The 21,560-nt window shown below is 35.2% G+C and overlaps 1 protein-coding gene across 1 annotated transcript; it reads left to right on the top strand.

The window, feature by feature from the left end:
• Window positions 1-648: 648 nt before the first annotated feature.
• On the top strand, window positions 649-20,511 carry LOC131853360 (uncharacterized). The gene is made up of 6 exons (XM_059204227.1): window positions 649-800; window positions 3,584-3,796; window positions 5,513-5,694; window positions 6,376-6,612; window positions 19,777-19,894; window positions 20,427-20,511. Exons 1-6 carry the CDS (start codon window positions 793-795, stop codon window positions 20,509-20,511), a joined length of 843 nt encoding a protein of 280 aa, XP_059060210.1. The 5' UTR covers window positions 649-792.
• The last annotated feature ends 1,049 nt before the right edge of the window (window positions 20,512-21,560 follow it).

The raw sequence follows: 21,560 nt of genomic DNA, 5'->3' as shown, positions 1-21,560 counted from the left end.
TGATATTAATATAATATAGATAGGTATAATTTACCAGAATTAATCAGAACTTCCATTACCTCTTTGTTCTAAACGAAAACAGTTTTCTGTAATTGTGTCATGAGGAAAAAATAATTAGGTATAGGTATATTATTTTGGAATTTTTAGAGTAAACTGCTTAAGAGAGTGTGATTTTCTGGTGTGATAATAAGTATTTGATGTCTATACTATATTTAGAAGTACATACCTATTTGCCAAACACATAGATGTCTGTACAACATATAGATAGATATATACAGATGAAAAAAAGTTCTAAAAATTAACCATACCTGTTTATGGGTAAATCATTACAATCATTTACCTGATATTGAAGGGGAAAACGCAATAAAATACTAAACGTAATAATAAAATATGGCAGTGTACTAGAATTAGATTTTTATCAAATATACGATTGCCCCACTCGACTCAATATATAAATAAATACTTTTTTTACTTTACTTCATTATAGATAAGTACAGGAAAGTTTAGCAACAGAAGAATTGAAATACCTCGGTAAAGTGAATCTAATAAAATCTTAAGTTCTGAACATGTTCAAACAAGTTCGTGAGTTTGTGAGCGTTTCTTAATCGACCCACAGACGTACTCCATATAGCTAAGAGAAGAGCCGTCTTTGCGGTTTTAGTCATACAAAAAAAAGATTGTGTTGTTGAGTCACAAATTCACTTTTCTATTCACTGGGTAGTGTTGTGGGCCTGTGCCTGTCGAGTGTGTATTTTTCATATTTAATTTAGAAGATACAACTATTATTGTAAAATGTTTCGGTAAGTAAATAACTGCCTAATTATTCGTTTGAAATAGATAGATAGATTACAATAGGTATAATAACATTACAGTGATAACGAAGATGAATTGATGAAATTAGATTATTTTTTCAAACTATTCAAAAGCAGCTGGCCTTGGCAGCTTCAGCGGGCGATAGGAGGCGAGTGCAGTTGGCACTACAAACCCTCGGAAGGACTTATGGGGGGTAGGGCAAGGTGTAATAAAGGGCGGCCCCCTACTCCAAAAATTCTATATTAACTTTTGAACAAATATTACCTCGGACTAAAATCTGCCTTCCTCCTCCTTGGCCAGGAAAATTCACTTTCATTATTTTACCAGAAACATGTCTGATTTAGTATAGTACTCATATCGTTAGCTTATCTATTACTTTTTACTATACTTATCTAATTTGTACCAAAACCATGAATAAAGACCAAAAATAAATTGCGATTAGAGAGTGAAACACTGCTAAGGGTGGAATGGCGAATCAAATCCTGATCATAGGACATAGGATCATAGCAGGACTATCATGGATAGTCCAGCTTAATACCAGTAAGTACCTACCATGACGTAATCGTCATGGTAGGTACTTACTGTACCCTACTTACACCTGGCAGGTACCTACTACGTATTGATTATTAAAAAAGGCCTTACTCATGCACTATCATTTTTAATCAAAACATATTGCCATAAATTATTGGGTATCATTTAAGCTATCGCTAATTTAATTAGTTTCATGTTTCTTAAATAATAGCGTTTGCTCCCAAATTAGTAGATTTGTCACCAAAACGTAGTCACCAAACAATATAAAATCAATTCCACAATAAATCACCTAAAATCATAGAGATATAGGGTCTAGTAACAAATAAATGTTTTTGTATGTATTATAATAGGTTTGTGCTGTTAAGTATGCAAGCAAACTAATTTAAAGACATCACCAATAAATCATATAATGTCATTAGAAAAATTCATAAAGTTCCTACTACTTAACTAGAAATATGCCAAGGAACTTAATTTCCACACGTAGTATAAATATATTTTAAAAAAAATTCCAGCAGAATAGTAAATAAAACTCTTAATTAAAGTAAATAATCAAGCCTTATTGTTAAAAATAATAATTACTGAATAATCAGCGCTGGTTTGGATTTTGAAGGGCGCCCCCTTTTTCTTTTCTGGCCGATAAGCACATTTTGTTTCTGGTGGGGTGTTGGCCAGCTTTAAGCGTATGGCTAATCCGATAATATGTTTGCACATACATTTTTTGAGAAACGCAGAGCAGTTGTATTTCCATCATTGAGGCCGGATTGGTAAATTTTTATGAGCGCGCCAATTTGTCTCCGCCTCTTTGAACATATTTTCATTAAAAATATATATTGATGTATTAAATTAGTAACGAATACTATTATTTTAATAACTGAACGAAATAAAATGTAACTACTGTATTAAAAAAACACAATAGACAAAATAACAAATAAAAAGTAGTCGCATTCAGGGATCGATAATAATTGATTTATTTGGTGACAGCTCTACCAGTCTGAGCACAAAACTATTATTTATAGATAAGTAATAAAACTGTAATTATAAGAACGAAGTCTAGATATATTCATTGCACTACAATTTTTTGGTAATCCATCTCTTATTTTACACATATATTAACATTAATTCGATAATTTATATCTGGGAACACTTTTTGTTTATCTGAGAACGAAAATATTTCGTGGCGATAGATCTATTTATTAAGTGATTCAACTTAATGACAAACATGAACTTTGGTGACAAAAAATATAGTTATTAAAAATAATTACACAATAAATAGTTTTATTCACAAATATATATTATTTATTATTTAATACACTGCCCATCACCTTATTCCTTTTCTATTATAATAGTCGTGACCTTATTAGCATTCCATCGAACCACCTGCTGGTGGAGAGAAACCCCTAGTAAGATGATGAGTAATATTTGTGTGTTAAGTGACAACATCTTCTAATATTTAATAACATAATAATAATAGTATATTAATTTGATTCTGTTTCATACTTATTACCTGTATTTACCAGTTCGTTTAATATATATGTATATACACTAAAATGTGACGAGATTATGTACGTTGTTTACGATAGCGATATCAATTTTTATCAGTAGTATTTACTGGAAATATAATAATGTATCTACTTAGTTTATTCGAACATTCTAGATGATTCTATTGAATATAAAACCTAGATTAGTACACCTACATTCTGTTATCTTGGATTTTCGTTTGCATATTACATGAATTAATCAATTATAATATTAAATATTCGACAGACAGACACATACATATGGTTGACCGCCTAGTAAACTGCTAGACGGAGGTCTAATGGTTTACTATCCCATCGTTTCTAGCGTTGCATAATTTTCGCCTGTATCTATCCACGGTTGGATGCCTTCCCCAATGCCTTCCACCATATGACATCCTCCGGCTTCCGCATCCATCCATTCCCGGCCACCTTCGTGATGTCGTCGGTCCATCTTGCAGGATGGCCGACCTGAACTCGGCCTCCACTCCATAATGCCTTTCCTTTACGAGTAGGGGAATGGTGTGGTGGACCTCCGCGCGGTTCTAAACCATCGTAATAATAAATCTTGGTGAATCTGGCTGACTGACGTAACTTCATGATCATGTTATTTTCTGCGTAAATCGCTAAAGGGTTGCGCCATTATTATTCATAATATTATATACATATAAGTATATACATATTTGTGTGTGTTGGAATAATGTTTAACTTACTCTTTTTATTAGTTTACTGTTGGTCCTCTTTCTGCATCAACCTTGCCGCAGTGCAGAACTGGCTGCTTGCAGTGAAGACTCTCAATGTCCGAACGATTTTTATTGCGAAAGTCATGCATTTACCTGCCGTCAGTGCCTTCAATGTGAATTATTTCACCGATCGCTACCACTGTCATCAACACTGTGTGTAAAATCAATTGTCGAGTGTGGTCCTTGTTTGAAAGGGTAAGTAATACAACAATTATACATGAATCATAAAAATAATGTATAAATTATACTAATTGACTATTTTGGATACGCTATACATATGATTGATTTGAATATCTGAAAATACAGTACAAAGTTCCACCCTCCATGTATAGCGCGGCTACGCACAGTACATGTTTTACAAACTATATTTATTGTCAGATATGTCCTTTTGTCATTATAATTAGTTTTTTTAATCAAATAAAAGTAAATTATTCAGAATATGATATGATATGATAGACGATAGACTATTTAAAATTAAGAATATGAAAAAATATTACGTGAGTGAGCTACATATTTGAAGTATGGTCTATGCCTCTCTCAATACTATTTGAGTAGGTATATAAATTACATATCTCCCTTATTATCAGATAGTAAATACGTAGATACACTTATATTCTGTCTTCTATAGGTTGTAATTATTGGTGTTATACATACTTAGATACGTTTTTATACCATAAATCATCGTTATTGTGTTATTTGATTATGTGGGGTTGGTACCATAGAGTAATCATAACATGGGCTTATGTGCTAATTGACAGTCGCAGATGAAAGTGTTGTTTAAGGGTTAAACTACATACTGAACGAATACTATAGTACCCTATACTATAGTGTCAGATACTAGATATGTTGTCCATAATCTGTAGCCTAATTGCATCACTTAGTTTATTAATAATATAAATTCGTGAATTAAAATTTGGTCCAAAAAATAGAACTTTGAGTGATAATTTACATTTCTGACTGATTCTCCGGTGAAAGAAACACCGATAACAAATTCAAACATTCATCAGAAAACTGGCGGTAGGTTCGGCTCTGCAACCCAACCGAATGAATGAATTTATTCAGCGAAATGTGCACATGTAAAGTGTTGCGGCCACCGCGTAACATAGTACATATTATGATTATGATAAGAGCTATTTTGTCTGGAGTTCGGAATTGTGCCAATATTGTTTTAGTGACAAAGTTGCTATGTCCGTACTCACCCTGAAGAAGCCTTTCCGATGAAGTCGAAACAATTATTGCTAATGACTAAAACATTGTAAGTTCATTAAATTAATAAATAGTGCCATCTATTGATTTTTTGAGATTGATTATTACCTACATTAAATTTCGAAATTGGAAAAATGTAGTTTGTGAATGTAGTTACGGGGAAGGCATGGATTCAAAGCTATGACATTACGATCATATAGTCCGTTTAATGTACCTATCGTGTACTTATATGTATACCGAATTGGATGAGTCATATTTACCGTTCAATTTTATTTATGTTATTCATCATGTGGAGGGTTGATCTTTTTACAGTAGGTAGGTATTTTCAGACAAAAATAAAATCTCTTTGTAGTCATTGTAGTTGTAGTTTGCCTACGATTGTTCTCCAGACTCACCTTAAATTGGTAGGTCCTGAGTGACCTATTATGTTTTTTTTTATGGATGATAATGAAATAGTGCACCCGCCTGCGCTAACGGTTTACGCTGGCGGGCCACCAGTGGACGGTGATAAGATGAACATGAGGTCAGGTCAGTTAGCCCATCGTGACAAATTTAACAAGAATTTATTACGATGGTTTCCAGGGGGAACCGCGTGGAGGTCAACCTGACATGGTACATTGCTAGTAATGGGGTCATGAGTCCACATTACTAACAATCCCTTTCCCCTCTGACCAATTATGTTCAATTTCTATTTTAAACTTTCAGTTTTAATAATGATCAAGAATCACAAGATAGTTTGAAAGATAAATGTACAATATCTGGTGTAAAACAAAAACAGCTGATACCGATCTATGTTTGGATTATAATCACTGTGTGTGTATCTGCTATAATATATCTTGTGGTACATTTGCTGTGCAAAACGCGTGTACTCACCAAAATAATCTACTGTGAGTAACATATTACATATGTCTATCTATACGAACAAATAGTATTGAAGTGTCTGTTTGTAATTTCAAATTAACAGCTTTTTATTAAATGCATTTGAAAGAATATAATGCTATTTACTTGCATCAAAAATTTAATATAAATCATTTTTATCTGTCTGTCTGTTAATCTGTATAATGGCTGGACCGATTTTGACGGGACTTTCACTCGCAGACAGTTTATGTTATAAGGAGTAACTTAGTGTATATTTATTTTAGAAATTTGTTTTATTTATAAATGAGTTACATTTTACGATATTACCATTATATGTACATACAAGTTACATTACATTACCTATACCTAACGTGAACAGACGTCCCATTTTAAACGGGACTGTCCCTTTTTATAATTACGAGTCCCAGTATCCCTAAAATGTGTAATCCAGCGGACCGGTTGTGATGTTAATTATTCTTGATAATAAGTTATTTAAAAGATTCACTAATAATACTTAACTTTCAAGCGAACTTGTTCTAAATAAAGCTTTAAGACATCGATTTTTTCAATGTCTGTGTATTAATTAATATAAATAAACCAATATCCCGTTTTGAGTTAAATAATAAATGGTCACGTTACCTATACCACAGCTTATACTGTAAGACAAAGACTTTCAGAGTTGTTTGTTAAAAACTAATTATATTTCGTAGCTATAACCTGTACGGCAGCGCAACACACACAGGAGCAGCCACAGGGACAGACAAGGAATCATGTTGTGCCCAGCGCACCTTATTATTCGGCTGGCACTCCTGAGGATCCGTATCCCCGTTCACACCAACTACAAATGATGTCTGTAACGGACACTGATCATCCCCCTTTCTATAATTTATTGTATCCGCCATTGGAAAGTAATCCTCTGCTGCTCGATCAAGATACGTCTCCAAAAGGTAAGTATTCTATGTTTGAATGTTTGTTATCTTTATTATCTATTATTATATTATAAAGCAAAGTCCCCGCCGTTGTTCGCTTATATTTTTTTCAACAATAGATATAGTGATTCAAGAGGAACGTTTGTATGTATAATAATACATGAATGTTATACTATATAAGCCGAGGAATTCAAAGATTTGTACTGCATCCGTGCAAAGCCAAGACAGGTCGCTAGTAATTTTATAAACTCTTGATTGATTGTAGTAATAGTCTAATAATATCACTGAACAATTCACACAACGTTATCTAGTCCCAATGTAAGCAGAGCATATGTTATGAGTACACTATACAACAGATATATATTTTTTTGTAAATAAATACATAATATACATAGAAAATGCCCAGATCGATACATTTATACTCCTGAATACAAATGTACAGTGCAAGGAATGGAACCGTCAACCATAGAAAATAAAACGGTGTGTTAAACCGCTGGGCCACCGAGGTCATCAAAAATTGATCTTTATATAGGTAACTTTGAACTCATTAAAAATGATTAGGTACCAAATTCATACGAACCAAAAATGGAGGTGACTTTTTTGTTGACTCATGTCAATTTAGTTGAAGATGATTAGTCTATATTTAATTTTGTGATGATAAACAAACCTAACAACAATTGCTATATTTATTACGACTTATGCTACCAATTACTTGCTTGCCCCCAAGTCCTAAACATTATGCTTTTTTTTATAACAAAGGGAACAAACGAGTAACTCACCTGATGGAAAGTGATTACCGCCGCCCATGAGCACCCGCAACACCAGGGGAATTGCAAGTACGTTGTTGGCCTTTTAAAAAGGAATAAGCTCTTTTCTTCAAGGTTTCAATATCGTATCGGTTTGGAAATACCATTGCTGGAAGGTGATTTCACAATGTGGTTGTGCGAGGCAAAAAGTTTCTAGAAAACCGCACTGTGGAAGACCGCCATTCATCTAGATGATCAGGATGGTATTTCAGTTTCTGGCAGGTGGTACGGTGGTGAAATTCAGCAGCTGATATTAATCCGAACAATTCCTCAGAACACTCAGATATATGCGGCGTGAAAATGCACAGAGATGCAATATCTCGCCGCAAAGCCAATGGGTCGAGTCTGTCACATAGACGTTGATTACCAATGATTCTGGTTGCTCGGTACTGAATGCGGTTAAATGGAAGTAGCTGATATTGTGGTGGTCCCGCCCAGAGATGAGAACAGTATTCCATGTGCGGCCGGATCTGCGCCTTGTATAATTGCAAGCGATGGGCCGCCGTGAAATACCGTCTCACTCTGCTGAGCACACCAAGCTTTTTTTAGGCTATTTTAGCCTTGTCCACCAAATGACCGCAAAACTGAACGTCATTGGATATATCAACGCCAAGGACCTCGAGATTTGGCTTCACATCAAGGAGAGTATCTTGAAACTGAGAAGATACGATAAATGGATTCTTTTTAGCGGTAAACGCGCAAACTTGTGTCTTCTTGGGGTTGAATTGAATACAATTTTCCTGACCCCAAACCGAAACTTGATGGAATAAAGTTTCGATTTCGGACACAAGTTTGTTCCGGTACTCTATAACTTTTGCCTGCGACATATTAGCATGGCCGCTGTACAAGGCATCTCCGGTACTGTCATCCGCATAGCAATGAATGTTGTTGATTTGTAACATGTCATTGATATGCAGAAGGAACAGCGTCGGAGACAGCACAGAGCCTTGTGGAACACCAGCATTCACAGAGTGTGGGTCGGAGCAAGCACCATCGACAACGATCTTGATGCTCCGATCAGCGAGAAAGCTGGCGACCCATTTGCATAACTTCGCAGGCAAACCGAAGGAAGGTAGCTTTGAAAGAAGAACTTTGTGCCAAACCCGATCAAAGGCCTTCGCAATATCCAGACTAAGAGATAGGGCCTCCCCCTTACTCTCAATAGCCTCTGCCCATCGATGTGTCAAATACACTAGAAGGTCACCAGCTGAGCGACCCTGGCTAAAGCCATACTGACGATCAGAAATCAACTGGTTCACTTCTAGGTATCGTCTCCTACGATACGGTTGACAATCGACTCCATGGTCTTTGAGAATAAGGAGGTGATGGCTATGGGTCTATAGTTAGCTGGATCTGAGCGATCTCCCTTCTTAGGGATTGGTTTGGTTCATCCGCCAAAGCCGTCTTCCAAAGTTTCGGGACTATACCTGTAGAGTAACAGTACCGGAAAAGACGCGTTAGTACCGGAACCAACTCAGGTGCACACGTCCTGAGCACAATAGCAGGAATACCGTCAGGCCCACTCGACTTGTGGATATCTAGGGAGAAAAGAGACTTACGTACCAGCTTTTGGGTAAATTTTACCTCTGGCATAAAAGTCTCACACCGCGAGATGACCGGCGGTGATTGCTCTAGAATAGAATAGAATAGAATAGAAAATAATTTATTCCAATAAACTTACATTGAAGCACTTTTGAATAGTCATTACATTTTTTATTCTACCGCTCGTTCGGAAAGCTTTCTCATCACAAGAAGAACGAGCAAGAAACTTGCGTGTTGCTCTTTTAAATAATTTTATTATTACTTTACATTTTTAAGTTTAAGTGTGTGAATACAAACCACCAATTAGCACTTCAATTAAATACTCAAATAGAAAAAATATTTAATATATAACCAACTGGTTAAACAATTAATAAGAGGAAATCAGTCATAGTGATTAGAGCAGACCAGTCCCTACAAGCAGCACCCATTCACGAGTATGACGGATGAGCCAGCCATCACTGCGCTCGACCATATTTTAGGGAGCCCAATGACCCGGCCCACCACGCCGCCACAAGTCTGGACATTTTAGTGAGCATGACTACTCAAAACACTAGACTACGTCAAAACTACTTACAATTGCCATCTGATAGTTATAGTATTCACATTTTACATAAGAATGCATGCGGCAATCAATACAAAAACCGCTACGCTTTCATATTTCTAAAATCAATCCATTAAATCAAGAAAGCAATGAGAAAATTAAATTATAACGTTGTATGCTAATAAACTAATTATTTACTTGATATGTTGTCATCTATGAATTCGTCTATCCTGTAATAGGCTTTCTTACATAAAAATTGTTTAATATAAGATTTGAATTGCCTCTCTGTTAGATTTAATGCAGATTCTGGCAGTTTATTACAAAATCTTACGCAATTACCATAGAATGAGTTACTGATTTTGTGCAGACGGCATTTAGGTAAAATTAGCTTATTTATATTGCGTAAGTAGAAACTTGTACAGTCTTTGAGTTTTTTAAAACTCTCTAAGTTCTTCCGTGCATACATGATATTTTCATAAATGTATTGTGAAGTAACGGTGATATTTGATTCTTTAAAGCACTGACGTAATGACTCTCTTGAACCCATACCATAAATAGAACGTATGGCTCTCTTTTGTAAAATAAATATAGTATTTATATCGGCTGTTTTGCCCCACAGCAGTATGCCATAAGACATTATGCTATAGAAATAACTAAAATATACAAGTTTAGCCGTCGCCACGTCTGTTAATTGCCTAATTCTTCTAATTGCATATGCAGCAGAACTGAGTCTACTGGCCAATTTTGAAATATGGGGCCCCCATTGTAATTTCGAGTACACTGTTATACCTAAAAAAACTGTATCATTAACAAAATTTACTATTTCGTCATTAAGCAATAACTGTGTATTAGTCTTACAATAGGAAGTGTAAATTTTATACACTTTGTTTTGCTGGAATTTAATAATAGGTTATTACATGTAAACCAATTTAATATTGCAGACATAGCACAATTTACATGGTCTAATTGATTTCTTTGACGTCCAATTTTATACACTAACGAAGTATCATCCGCAAACAGCACTATATCTGCAATTGTCTCTACCATAAAGGGAAGGTCATTTATGTAGATTAAAAAGAGAAACGGGCCTAAGATTGACCCTTGTGGAACGCCCATCTTAATATTAGCTCCCTTAGATTTTACACCGTCAATATCTACAGTTTGGACCCTGTTTGTATTTGCCGGTTCTTTTATATATTATACATTATTATGTATGAAATCAAAGACTGTTGTCTGTTGACTTATGTGAATATATTTCAATTGTTTTTTATAATGTTTTTAAATATTTATGTACAAAAAAGGTTTTAAACATACTCCACCTTAGAAGATGTGAATATTAACTAACTAATTGATGGATAAAATGAATGATATACAGGAAATAATGAATTTAACATTTTTTTTTTTCATTTTTTAATAACAAAAAAAACTAACAGTGCTGCAGTGGTATGTGAATAAGCTTGCTTATCGGTCTTTGAAAGTTTCCCTTTACTGTTTTTATTAACGCAGATCTGACAAGTTCGTCGTCTTTATTGGGATATGTTTCAATGACTCTACCCACTAACCAAACACATGGAGGAGTGTCTTCACCTTTAATTATGACAAGATCACCCGTCTGTATATTCCTTCTGAGATGCATCCATTTAGGACGACTTTGTAACTCTGATAAATATTGTAATTTCCATTGATGCCAAAATTGTTGTTTTAACACACAAATTCTTTGAAATAATGATAGTCGATTTGATTGAATATGCATCATGGTAGGTTCAGGCAGATCCATCAAAGAGTTGCCTATCAAAAAATGAGCTGGAGTAAGACAAGTTAAATCATTTGGTAAATCTGACATAGCACACAACGGCCTAGAATTTAAAATTCCCTCTATTTGTATTATTATTAATGTATTCAATTCTTCGTAAGGGAGTTTTGTATCACCTAACTGTCGTTTCATCAAATTCTTAGCTGCCTTTATTCCTGCCTCATATATGCCTCCCATATGACTAGCTAACGGGATTGTAAATTTCCAATTAATAGATAAATCTGTGGTAAATGATAATATTTTGCTATATAACTTATCATCCTTAAACATTTCGTAAAGACGATTGAGTTCATTGTGAGCACCCTTAAAATTAGTCGCATTATCTGAATAAATTGTGTTGCAAATACCACGTCGCGAGATCATACGTTTCAATGCTAATATAAAAGCTTCTGTAGATAAATCAGAAACCAACTCTAAGTGGATTGCACGTGTTGATAAACATATGAATAAACAAATATAACCCTTAACAAAAGTACTACACCTTTTACGATTTAGTTTTATCATTATGTGACCTGTAAAATCAATACCTACATGTAAAAATGGTCTTTGTTGAGTAACGCGAGCAAATGGTAAATTAGCCATCTTTTGTTCACAAGTACGACCCCTATATCTTAAGCAAATAATACATGAATATATAACAGATTTTACTTGATTTCTACCCTTTATGGGCCAGTAATTCAAACGTAAGTTAGCAAGAGTAGTTTGTATACCAGAATGAAATAAATGCCAATGTAGTTTACGGATTATGAGTTTGGTGACATGATTATTATTCGGCAAAATAAGAGGATGCTTTTGGTTGTATGGTATATCTGCCTTAATTAATCGTCCACCTACCCGTAATAGTCCCTTATCATCAATAAAAGGGCATAGTCTTCTTATGGAACTACTATTAAAAATATCTTCGTTTTTTCTTAAATTAGATAATTCATTCTTAAAACACTCAGCCTGTACAGCTGTAATAATGAAATTATGACTTTCTTGTAATTCAGACACGGATAGATAATCTGTAATTTTAATTCTATTACGTAAGTTATATGTAAAACGCTTACAATACGCAATTACTCTTTGCAATCTATTGAAACTCGAAAAGGTTTTAAACAAAGAATTAAAATAATTATACGAAAAGTAAGAAATTTCTATAGCAAGAACATGTGAAGTTGGACAATGAACAGTCTCAACTTCTGTTAAATGAAAAGGGTGTTTTTTAATTGGCCACGAATTGATATCCTGATTTGTTAACCATATAGGACCTGACCACCAAATGTTAGAACATTGCAGCTCCTGTACTGATATACCCCTTGTAAGCAGATCGGCAGGATTATCTTTAGTGTTACAATAAGCCCATTATGAAATATTAGATAAATTACGTATTTTTGCAATTCGATTCCTAATATAAACTTCTTTGTGCTTTGAGTTTGAATTAATCCAATATAATACTGTAGACGAATCAGTGAATAAATATGTATTTTTAATCTGACAAATTACAGAAAATATATTTTTTACCTTATCAATCATAGTACATAAAAATAGAGCACCATTGAGTTCTAATTTAGGGATAGTACTACCCTTCATAGGTGCTATTCTCGACTTAGCAAATATCAAAGAACATGTAGAGTTTTCCTTGGGATAGTGTAAAAGCATATAAATGCATGCTCCGTAAGCAACAGAACTACTGTCACAATAACCAACTAAATCAATTTCAAATGGGATGCATTTAAATATGCGTCTAGGTATACATATGTCACTAACATGACGTAGTGTATGTTGGTACTTTATCCAATCTTGCTTAAGTGTTTCAGGCAAATCCTCATCCCATCCTAATTTTAATTTCCATATCTTTTGTAAAAATAATTTGCCCTTTATTAAAACAGGTCCTAACATACCCATCGGATCATATATTTTGGCAACAAAAGCAAGAATAGACCTTTTAGTATAAACATTCAACTCATTGAAAGAAATGTTCATAACAAATTCGTCAGTATTTCTATTCCACGCAACGCCTAAAATATTAATTATATCCTTATCTGTAGCAATAAGCGTTTTACTGACTAAATTGTTATTTTTGTGCAATGCTTTTATATGATCATAAATTTCGGGATGGTTAGCTGACCATTTATGTAATTGGAAACATCCCTTAGCAAGTAACGACACTAATTCAGAAATCACCTTCTTACATTCGTCCAGTGTGCATGCACCGTAACAAACATCATCAGTATATGTATTATGAAAAATAGCCTTAGAAGCCAATGCAAAATGGTAACCCTCCTGTCGTGCCAATTCTAATAACGTGCGAAATGCAAGATATGGCGCAGATTTAGTACCATAAGTGACTGTTGTCAACTCTAAGCACTGTAATTTCTCTGTGGGATTGTCACGCCATAATATTCGTTGTAGTGATGTTTGCGATCTGTTTATGTTTACTTGCCTAAACATCTTTACAATATCACAACAAAAAAAATACCTTAATAAACGTATTCTCAATAAAATATCTACAATATCTGTGTGAATGTCTGGGCAATCGTATTGAACATTAAGTGACAAACAGCTAGATGTTTTAGCACTAGCATTAAAAACTACTCGAAGCTTTGTAGAGATTGCTTCGGTACATATTACTGCATGATGTGGCAGATAACACGCAACTTCTTTTTCATTATAACTAAAATTAGGCACAATATATGCATGCCCTAAATCAATGTATTCATTGATAAATTCTTTATATTGTAATTTTAAATTTGGTAACCTATTAAACCTAGACTCTAATCCAAGCAAATATTTATAAGCTAAATTAAACGAATTGCCTATCTTTTGTAACCTTTCTTCGTCGATAGGTAAATTAACAGTAAATCGGCCCCTATTATCTCTAACCGTAGTGCTCTTGAAAATATCCTCACATTTCTGTTGCGCTGTTGTCGCAACTAACGGTGAAGGATCTTTAATTTCATCTTGCTCCCAGAACTTAGTCAATAAGTCCTTGCAACAAATATCATTGTAAGAGCAAAGAGAAACAACCTTATTATTATTATTACCCCTAAGCTCTACCGGACCAGATATAAGCCATCCTAATGTCGATTTAATCATAGATGGACGCCTAAAGCCTAAAGATATAGTTTCTCCATTTACAATATGAAAGAATAACTCGGTTCCAATGAGCATATCAATATCTTTACTTATAAAAAACTGTGGATCAGCTAATATAAACTCCGAAGGTATATTCCACCTAGCAATATTAATATCCATATGAGGAAGTGGAACAGTAATTTTATCAGTAACGTTGCAATTAAGTACATAAGTAGTATTAGAGAATGTTGAATATATTTTTAATGTAGTATAATATTGTGTAATCTTAGGAGAATTACCAATGCCTTGTATTTCGCAACTGTGTGGGATCAATTTTGAATTTAATCTATCCCTTAAGTTTTTAGTTACAAAATTTACTTCGCTGCCCGAATCTAGTAATACGCGAGCGTTTATCCAGTCGCTCCCTTGAGTACGCAACCTAACTATTGCGGTTCTTAATAAAACCGTACTTGGATATTGAGTAGGCCTGGCGACAAGAGCAGCTACATGTGGGACTGATGTCTCTATATTACCCGACATTGTATGTTCATTTGTGGACTGAATAACAGGACTAATCTCGCTTTGAATGGATGTACCTGCCCTAGGATGCACATTCATATGTAAAGTATAATGGTGACGCTTTCGGCAGAACTTACAAGTAACCTTGCTACATTTATGAGGTATCTGAAAAGGATATAAACAATTATAACAAAGCTTATTAGCCTGTACATAGTCACTACGTTGTCGCGGCGTCATTGCTAAATACTTTCCACATCCTTGTAAATAATGTTTTTCATGACATAGTGGGCAAGTTTCAGAAGCTTGAGAAGTCGATACTTGAGACGTCCTCTTCATATGAGTATGCGGCATTGTATTAAATGTATTAGTATTCGTATTCTTATCCTTAACGTTTTCGAAAGCAACTGATCTGTAGTTTAAGAAATCTATTAAATCCAGCAATTTTGGCAGTTCAGTAGTTTGTCTGCTCAATTCCCATGCCATTCTTAAGGAATTGTCCAATTTATGTGTAATTAAATAAATCAATATTACTTCCGTTGTATCAACTTGCATCGTATTTAATGCATCTAAAGATTGTTGTAGATTACTAAGAAAATGTTTGATATTGTCTCTTGTAATGGTATTGTAATTCAATATTTTCAAGTGGTGATTGACAATCAACATTTTGTTTTCGTAGCGTTTCTCAAGTGTCATCCATGCGATGTCATAATTATCCTCTATAATTGGTAATGAGGAAATCAATCCTGCGGCTTCACCCCTTAGAAAAGACTTCAAGTAATAAAATTTTTCAATTTTAGTTAAATTGTTGTTGTTATTAATTACAGATAAAAATAAATTTTTAAAGTTATTCCAGTCCCTGATCTCTCCACTATATATAGGTATATTTAGTTGGGGTATAGGGACATGTATTGATTTCTGTATAGGAATGCTATTAATATTAGAATTATCGTTTATTTTAATGTTTGTGTATTTCTCGTATATAGCTGTAGTTTCATAATATTTATTCTCAAAACTTTCTCTCTCTATTATATCTGATTCTAAATCTTGTAGACACTCTATTTCTAATTGAATTTCCATAAAATCATCCAACATTTTTTCTAAATTTTTATATCTAGTTTTTATTTCATACATTTTGCCGTGATTGTTGACATCACTAATAAATGTATAATGGCGTGTGAGATTGCCTTTTAATATTGCTCGTTTGCTAAGCAATCGCTTCAATTCAGCCATGCTGATTATTATATATTGTAAATATTAATGTATATACTTATATCGTAATTTACTTACGGTTTGTATGTTGTATTGTAAGATCTGTTGATCGGACTTCTGTGTTGTCGAAGTCTTTTTGTATTTATATGGTTACCTGTTGGTATATTCTGTTGAATATATATTTTGCCATATGTTGGCTTTAAAAATCTCGAAGGACCACTAAATGTTTGTATTTGCCGGTTCTTTTATATATTATACATTATTATGTATGAAATCAAAGACTGTTGTCTGTTGACTTATGTGAATATATTTCAATTGTTTTTTATAATGTTTTTAAATATTTATGTACAAAAAAGGTTTTAAACAGACCCTATCCTCTATTTAGAGGATAGGATAGGTTATTTAAGTGTTGTAACATTTGATTTAACATTATCTTTTCAAACACCTTACTTAGAACTGGCAAAATAGATATAGGTCTATAGTTCCCTGGCTCAAATTTATCTCCTGATTTAAATAGTGGGATTAATTTGCTAAATTTCATGAATTGTGGAAAAACGCCATTATCAATACATTTTTTAAAAATAGTGGCTAGATATGGAGCAACATTATCTATGAAAGAACTAACTACTTTTACAGACATGCCCCAAAGGTCTTCCGTATTTTTTAAATTTAGCTTTTTGAATATTTTTATGATATGAAAGGGGCTAATATATGAAAATTTAAATGTTAAAGAACAACAACCGATATTAGTCTCTAGTAATGCTCTCTATCGTCCAATGTCGAGTTGGATGCAAAAAGAGACCCAAGGAGATCGGCCTTCTCTTTAGCATGTTGGGCCAACGAGTTATCCTCTCTGCGCAGTGGTGGAAAAGATGGCTGAAATAGAAATTTCCCTGAGCAGCTTTGGCAAGAGACCAAAAAGCCCGGGATCCAGATGGAAGACTGTTTAGTCTCTTACCAATTCTGCTGATGTGCTCCGACTTTGCTGTGGCTATAACTCTTTTGAAGGACCTGGAAGCGGAGTTATACTTCCTTTTATGGGCACTGGTATCTGGATCACTTGACTTCCCAGCTGCAATCCAGGCACGGAAGCATTCTTGCTTGTGGCCAGACGCCGATTTACAGGATCCGCCATACCAGGACTGAGATCTACCACCGACAGGTTCCTGGGAATTTGGAATAAACATCTCCATTCCCTGAAGTACTACATCGGTGACAAAATTCAGCTATTACATCAGGATCGTCCAGTGCGAAGCAAACTCGCCCCCATGGGTAAGACGTAAAAAAACTTCGCATCTCATCTCAATCTGCCGACTTAAAATGCCAAACACGACGTCGACCAGTAGATCGCGGCAAAGAAGGACGCGTGAGAGGCACTTCGCTCCGTATCAGACAATGATCAGAGGATCCCAGTGGGGCTTCCACAGAGATCTGATGTCCGTCTGGATGAGAAGTCAGCAGAAGGTCCAACAGTGAAGGTATATGGTCAACAACATCAGGAATTCGCGTAGGCGAGGATACCAGTTGCGTCAAACCATACGCCAAAGCAAAGCCATGAACAGATCTCCCCGCATAGTCGGTGGTACGTGAACCGAGCCATTCAGCGTAATGGGCGTTAAAGTCACCTAGAATCACGACCTCAGCGGAGGGAATCTGTTGGAGCAAACAATCTGTAGCCATTTGGACGTGTTCAATGAGTCGGTCAGTTTCGGTGTTACCGCTATGGGACCTGTATAAGCATGCATAGATGCGGGGGTGGTCATCGCAATCTACACGCAACCATAAAATGGATAGGTCAGTACCTTCAAGTGTACCAAGACAGCGACAGCAAATATCCTCTCTGACATAAGCGCACACACCGGCCCGTGGAATAAAATGGTGTTCCAATTTATATCCAGGGTAGGTCAGGTACGAAATTTCGTCGGGACAGGATATTTGCGTCTCCGTAAGGAAGAGCAAAGCTGGCCTCGCCGTTTCTAGGTGGTGGTGGACGGCGTTGAGATTGTAATGAATATCCCTGATGTTGCAAAAACTGACTATGAGCAAGGGAAATGCCAATGGAGATTTGCTCGGTTTCCTGTTGGCCAAATTCAGCGGAGTATTGCCCACCCCAGGGCAGCCTGAGTGTGATATCTCAGGGTTGGATTCTCCAGTAACACGGTTACTGGTACCACTCTGGGGTAAAAATCTCTTATATTCCGCTGCCATGGTATTTAAGAAAGGGGTGGGTAGGGGAAGGAAGTTGGAAAGGGATAGGGGGAGGGGGAGGGACATCCGGAACCTACAGCTCACCATGTGAAACGCGATAACATTTAACGCCGGTTTTCTGCCGAGGTGTGGTATTTCCCGGTTCGAGCGGACCAATCGAGCTGAACAACCACGTATGGTCGTACAGCTTGCTCTACCACTTAAAAATGCTTTTAGAGGCTATGGTGATAACGCTAATATTTATATCGGGTTCCTTTGTAGCAGCCGAAAGGAGAAAGGAAATGAGAAGATATATTTACATTTGTATATTGTAGCGATATTTACAGATGGAAGGTATATACATATGGAGGATATTTACAAGAAAATTCGGTCCCGAATGACAATGCTGTAATTTTTTTTCTTCGCGTAGTAGTTGTTACGGCGCTAGTTTAGTAAATTCGCTATTTACTATGTGACACGCTATTTATTATACCTATGTAATATTCTCTTATGTGAGCTCTAAATATCTATTACGTAAAGCACATACCTAGACTTGAAGGTATAATAATAATAATAATAAGGTAAGGTTAAATCATAGGTTTAAAGCTCCCTTTGAGACACTTCGAACAGGTGTCCATTAACTTCATTGCCATTCGAGCAGGGTTGATTTAGTTTGCGATCAAATCGAAATTAAACAAATATATATACATATAAATAAATATACTCCTAAGTATATATCACGTCATTGATTACAGTCCATTCTTAACTTACATATATCTATCGGATATGTATTATGTATGTATTCGACGCGAAGCATGCGAGTTTATTTGCTTCCAATTGAGTTGAGTTATGAATTAGACACAAAAAAGTACCTATTATATATTTTTTATGATGGATGCTAATGGAATGATCCACCCGCCTGCGCTAACGGTTTACGCTGGCGGGTTTCTTTTATGCATGATAATGGAATGGTGCACCCGCCTGCGCTAACGGTTTTCGCTGGCGGGTCTCCAGTGGAGGATGATAAAATGAACATGAGGTAAGGCCAGTTAGCCCACCGTGACAAATTGACCAAGATTTTATCACGATGGTTTCCAAGGAACCGCGTGGAGGTCAACCTGATACGGTGGATTGCTAGTAATGGGATCATTAGACCACATTACTAACAATCCGCCTCCCCCTCACGCTGGCAGGTTAGCAGGATAATAAAATGAGTATGAAGTCAGGTCAGTTAGCCCATTTTGGCAAATGGCAATTTGCCACGATGGATTTCCAGGGGGAACAACGTGGAGGTCAAACTGACATGGTATACATGATTGTTAGCAACGATACTAACAATCCCTTCCCCCAAACCTACTACAATGGATAGTCCAAACAACCACAGTAAGTTTCAAGTGTAAATTCCTTGATCGTCATAAAAGAGGTACATTAAAATTGCGACTGCGCCAGTAGAAGTAGGTATATATAAAATATATTTTTAATTTTAGAGATGGACATTTTTGTTTCAGAGCCATATAAATTCAAACCAATTATACCTATATGTCCAAAGGATGCTTATGAATCTATGAATCATCATTCTGCTGTGGTCTTCAATAGAGCCATTTACGATACTAACGCGCCTGCCAAGTAAGTCTGGGCATCTATAACAATAATTTTATTTGGTTGCAATACATATGTAGATATATAATGCTATTCCAACAAAAACCTTATAAAAATAAACAACATATACCACAACCGATAATTTTTTTTTTATCAGCTGCCCGATTTCAACGAAACTTTATCATTAGCCTTATTCAACAAATAACATTTAGTTAGAATACGATATTCATCATCATCATTTCAGCCCGGAAGACATCCACTGCTGAACAAAGTTATCTAAAGACCTAAGAACATTACTTACTTTCTTACTTTAAGAATATTGCTAAACTCATATATTTTTTTCAATTTGATTTAATTTCATACCAAATACCTACATTTTATTTTCTTGTTGTTAATTTATTCATTATACATTGGTTTTATTATCTAATCAATCGTTGGCTGGTACATATAGTATATGAAAACTAAATTATTATATACCCATGTCTTTGCATTATAGGTATGTATATTGTTAGATCATCATACCTGATAGTAAGTTCATGTATAAATATTTTGTTTGTAGTACCGTGCCAATACTAGATAACGGAGTTACAGAAGACACACAAACCTCTCAACCCGATGGAATCATTCAAACCGTCATCTCGTAAGTATCTCCTAACTTATATTGTATTATGCCGTTGCAACAAAAAGACTCCACGCTGTGCATATTAGTTGAAAATAAAGTACTTCCCTACTTTATTGTCAACGTCTTTATAATATTTATATTATGTATCTTTCTTTTCTTTCTTCAGCATATATTAGTCCACTGCAGGACGTATGCCTCTTGTATAATTTTGCACCGAATAAATATAAGTCCATAACATTAGCATACCCAATGATTAACAGCCGCAGTCAGTCTGCGGTGTAACTTGTCTATTTATGTATAGTGAATGATATTTTTGTGAGTCACTGAGTATACCTTCACTAATGTTACGGTTTTATATTTATTTATTAACAAGTCAGCTGTATTTATTGATTTTTTTTTTTGTTTTTGTTAAAATAAATAAAAATTCTAAAATAAATGGAGGCTAAGTTACTCCTTAGAACAATAGCTTTCTGCGAGTGAAATCGGTGCAGCCGTTTCAGAGATTAGCAGAAACAGACAGACAGACAGAAAGCTTATTTTCAATTATTTTTTTATAAACTTTTCAATGCATATTTTTTTATAAAATATTGTTAATTTGTAATTACAAACAGACAATTTTATTTATTTGTAACAACAGAATAATAATATGGTTGGTCCATATTTCATCACACATTAATAAAATAGAAATTGTCCCTATGGTCACGGCATTGACGACGGTAATCTGCCATGGTAACGCCGATATATCACCCCCTTCGGTCTGTAGCCTTCCTTCATGAAGGTGGGCACTGAGTATACCTATAAGTTTATGGCATTTCTTGTAGAGGTGACGTGGGGAGTAGCTCCGACGGTCAGGTTGCGGTAATCGGACAGAACGGGGGCACACCTACTATTTTGGATACAGCCTCGAATATATCCGTCATACCGCCATTGAATACATCACAATTGGCTACTGAGTTACAGTCAAGCCCACCGACTTTATCAGAATATTCGAGAAATGTGGTAAGCTATCAACCCTCCTATAACGCGGTGAGTTCGTACCGCGTTATATGGAAACCGCGCTATAATGTGAAT

The sequence above is a fragment of the Achroia grisella genome, unplaced genomic scaffold, assembly GCF_030625045.1.
Source record: "Achroia grisella isolate CSIRO2021 unplaced genomic scaffold, CSIRO_AGI_Agris_v1 utg900, whole genome shotgun sequence".
Lineage (NCBI taxonomy): Eukaryota > Metazoa > Arthropoda > Insecta > Lepidoptera > Pyralidae > Achroia > Achroia grisella.
This window is presented reverse-complemented; position numbering and strand designations above follow the sequence as displayed.

Bases quoted from the DNA above. Each gene is read 5' to 3' on its own strand.
- LOC131853360 (XM_059204227.1), top strand. The intron at 5,695-6,375 runs GTGAGTAACATA...TATATTTCGTAG, and splicing joins ACTCACCAAAATAATCTACT to CTATAACCTGTACGGCAGCG. The intron at 19,895-20,426 runs GTAAGTCTGGGC...TTTTGTTTGTAG, and splicing joins GATACTAACGCGCCTGCCAA to TACCGTGCCAATACTAGATA.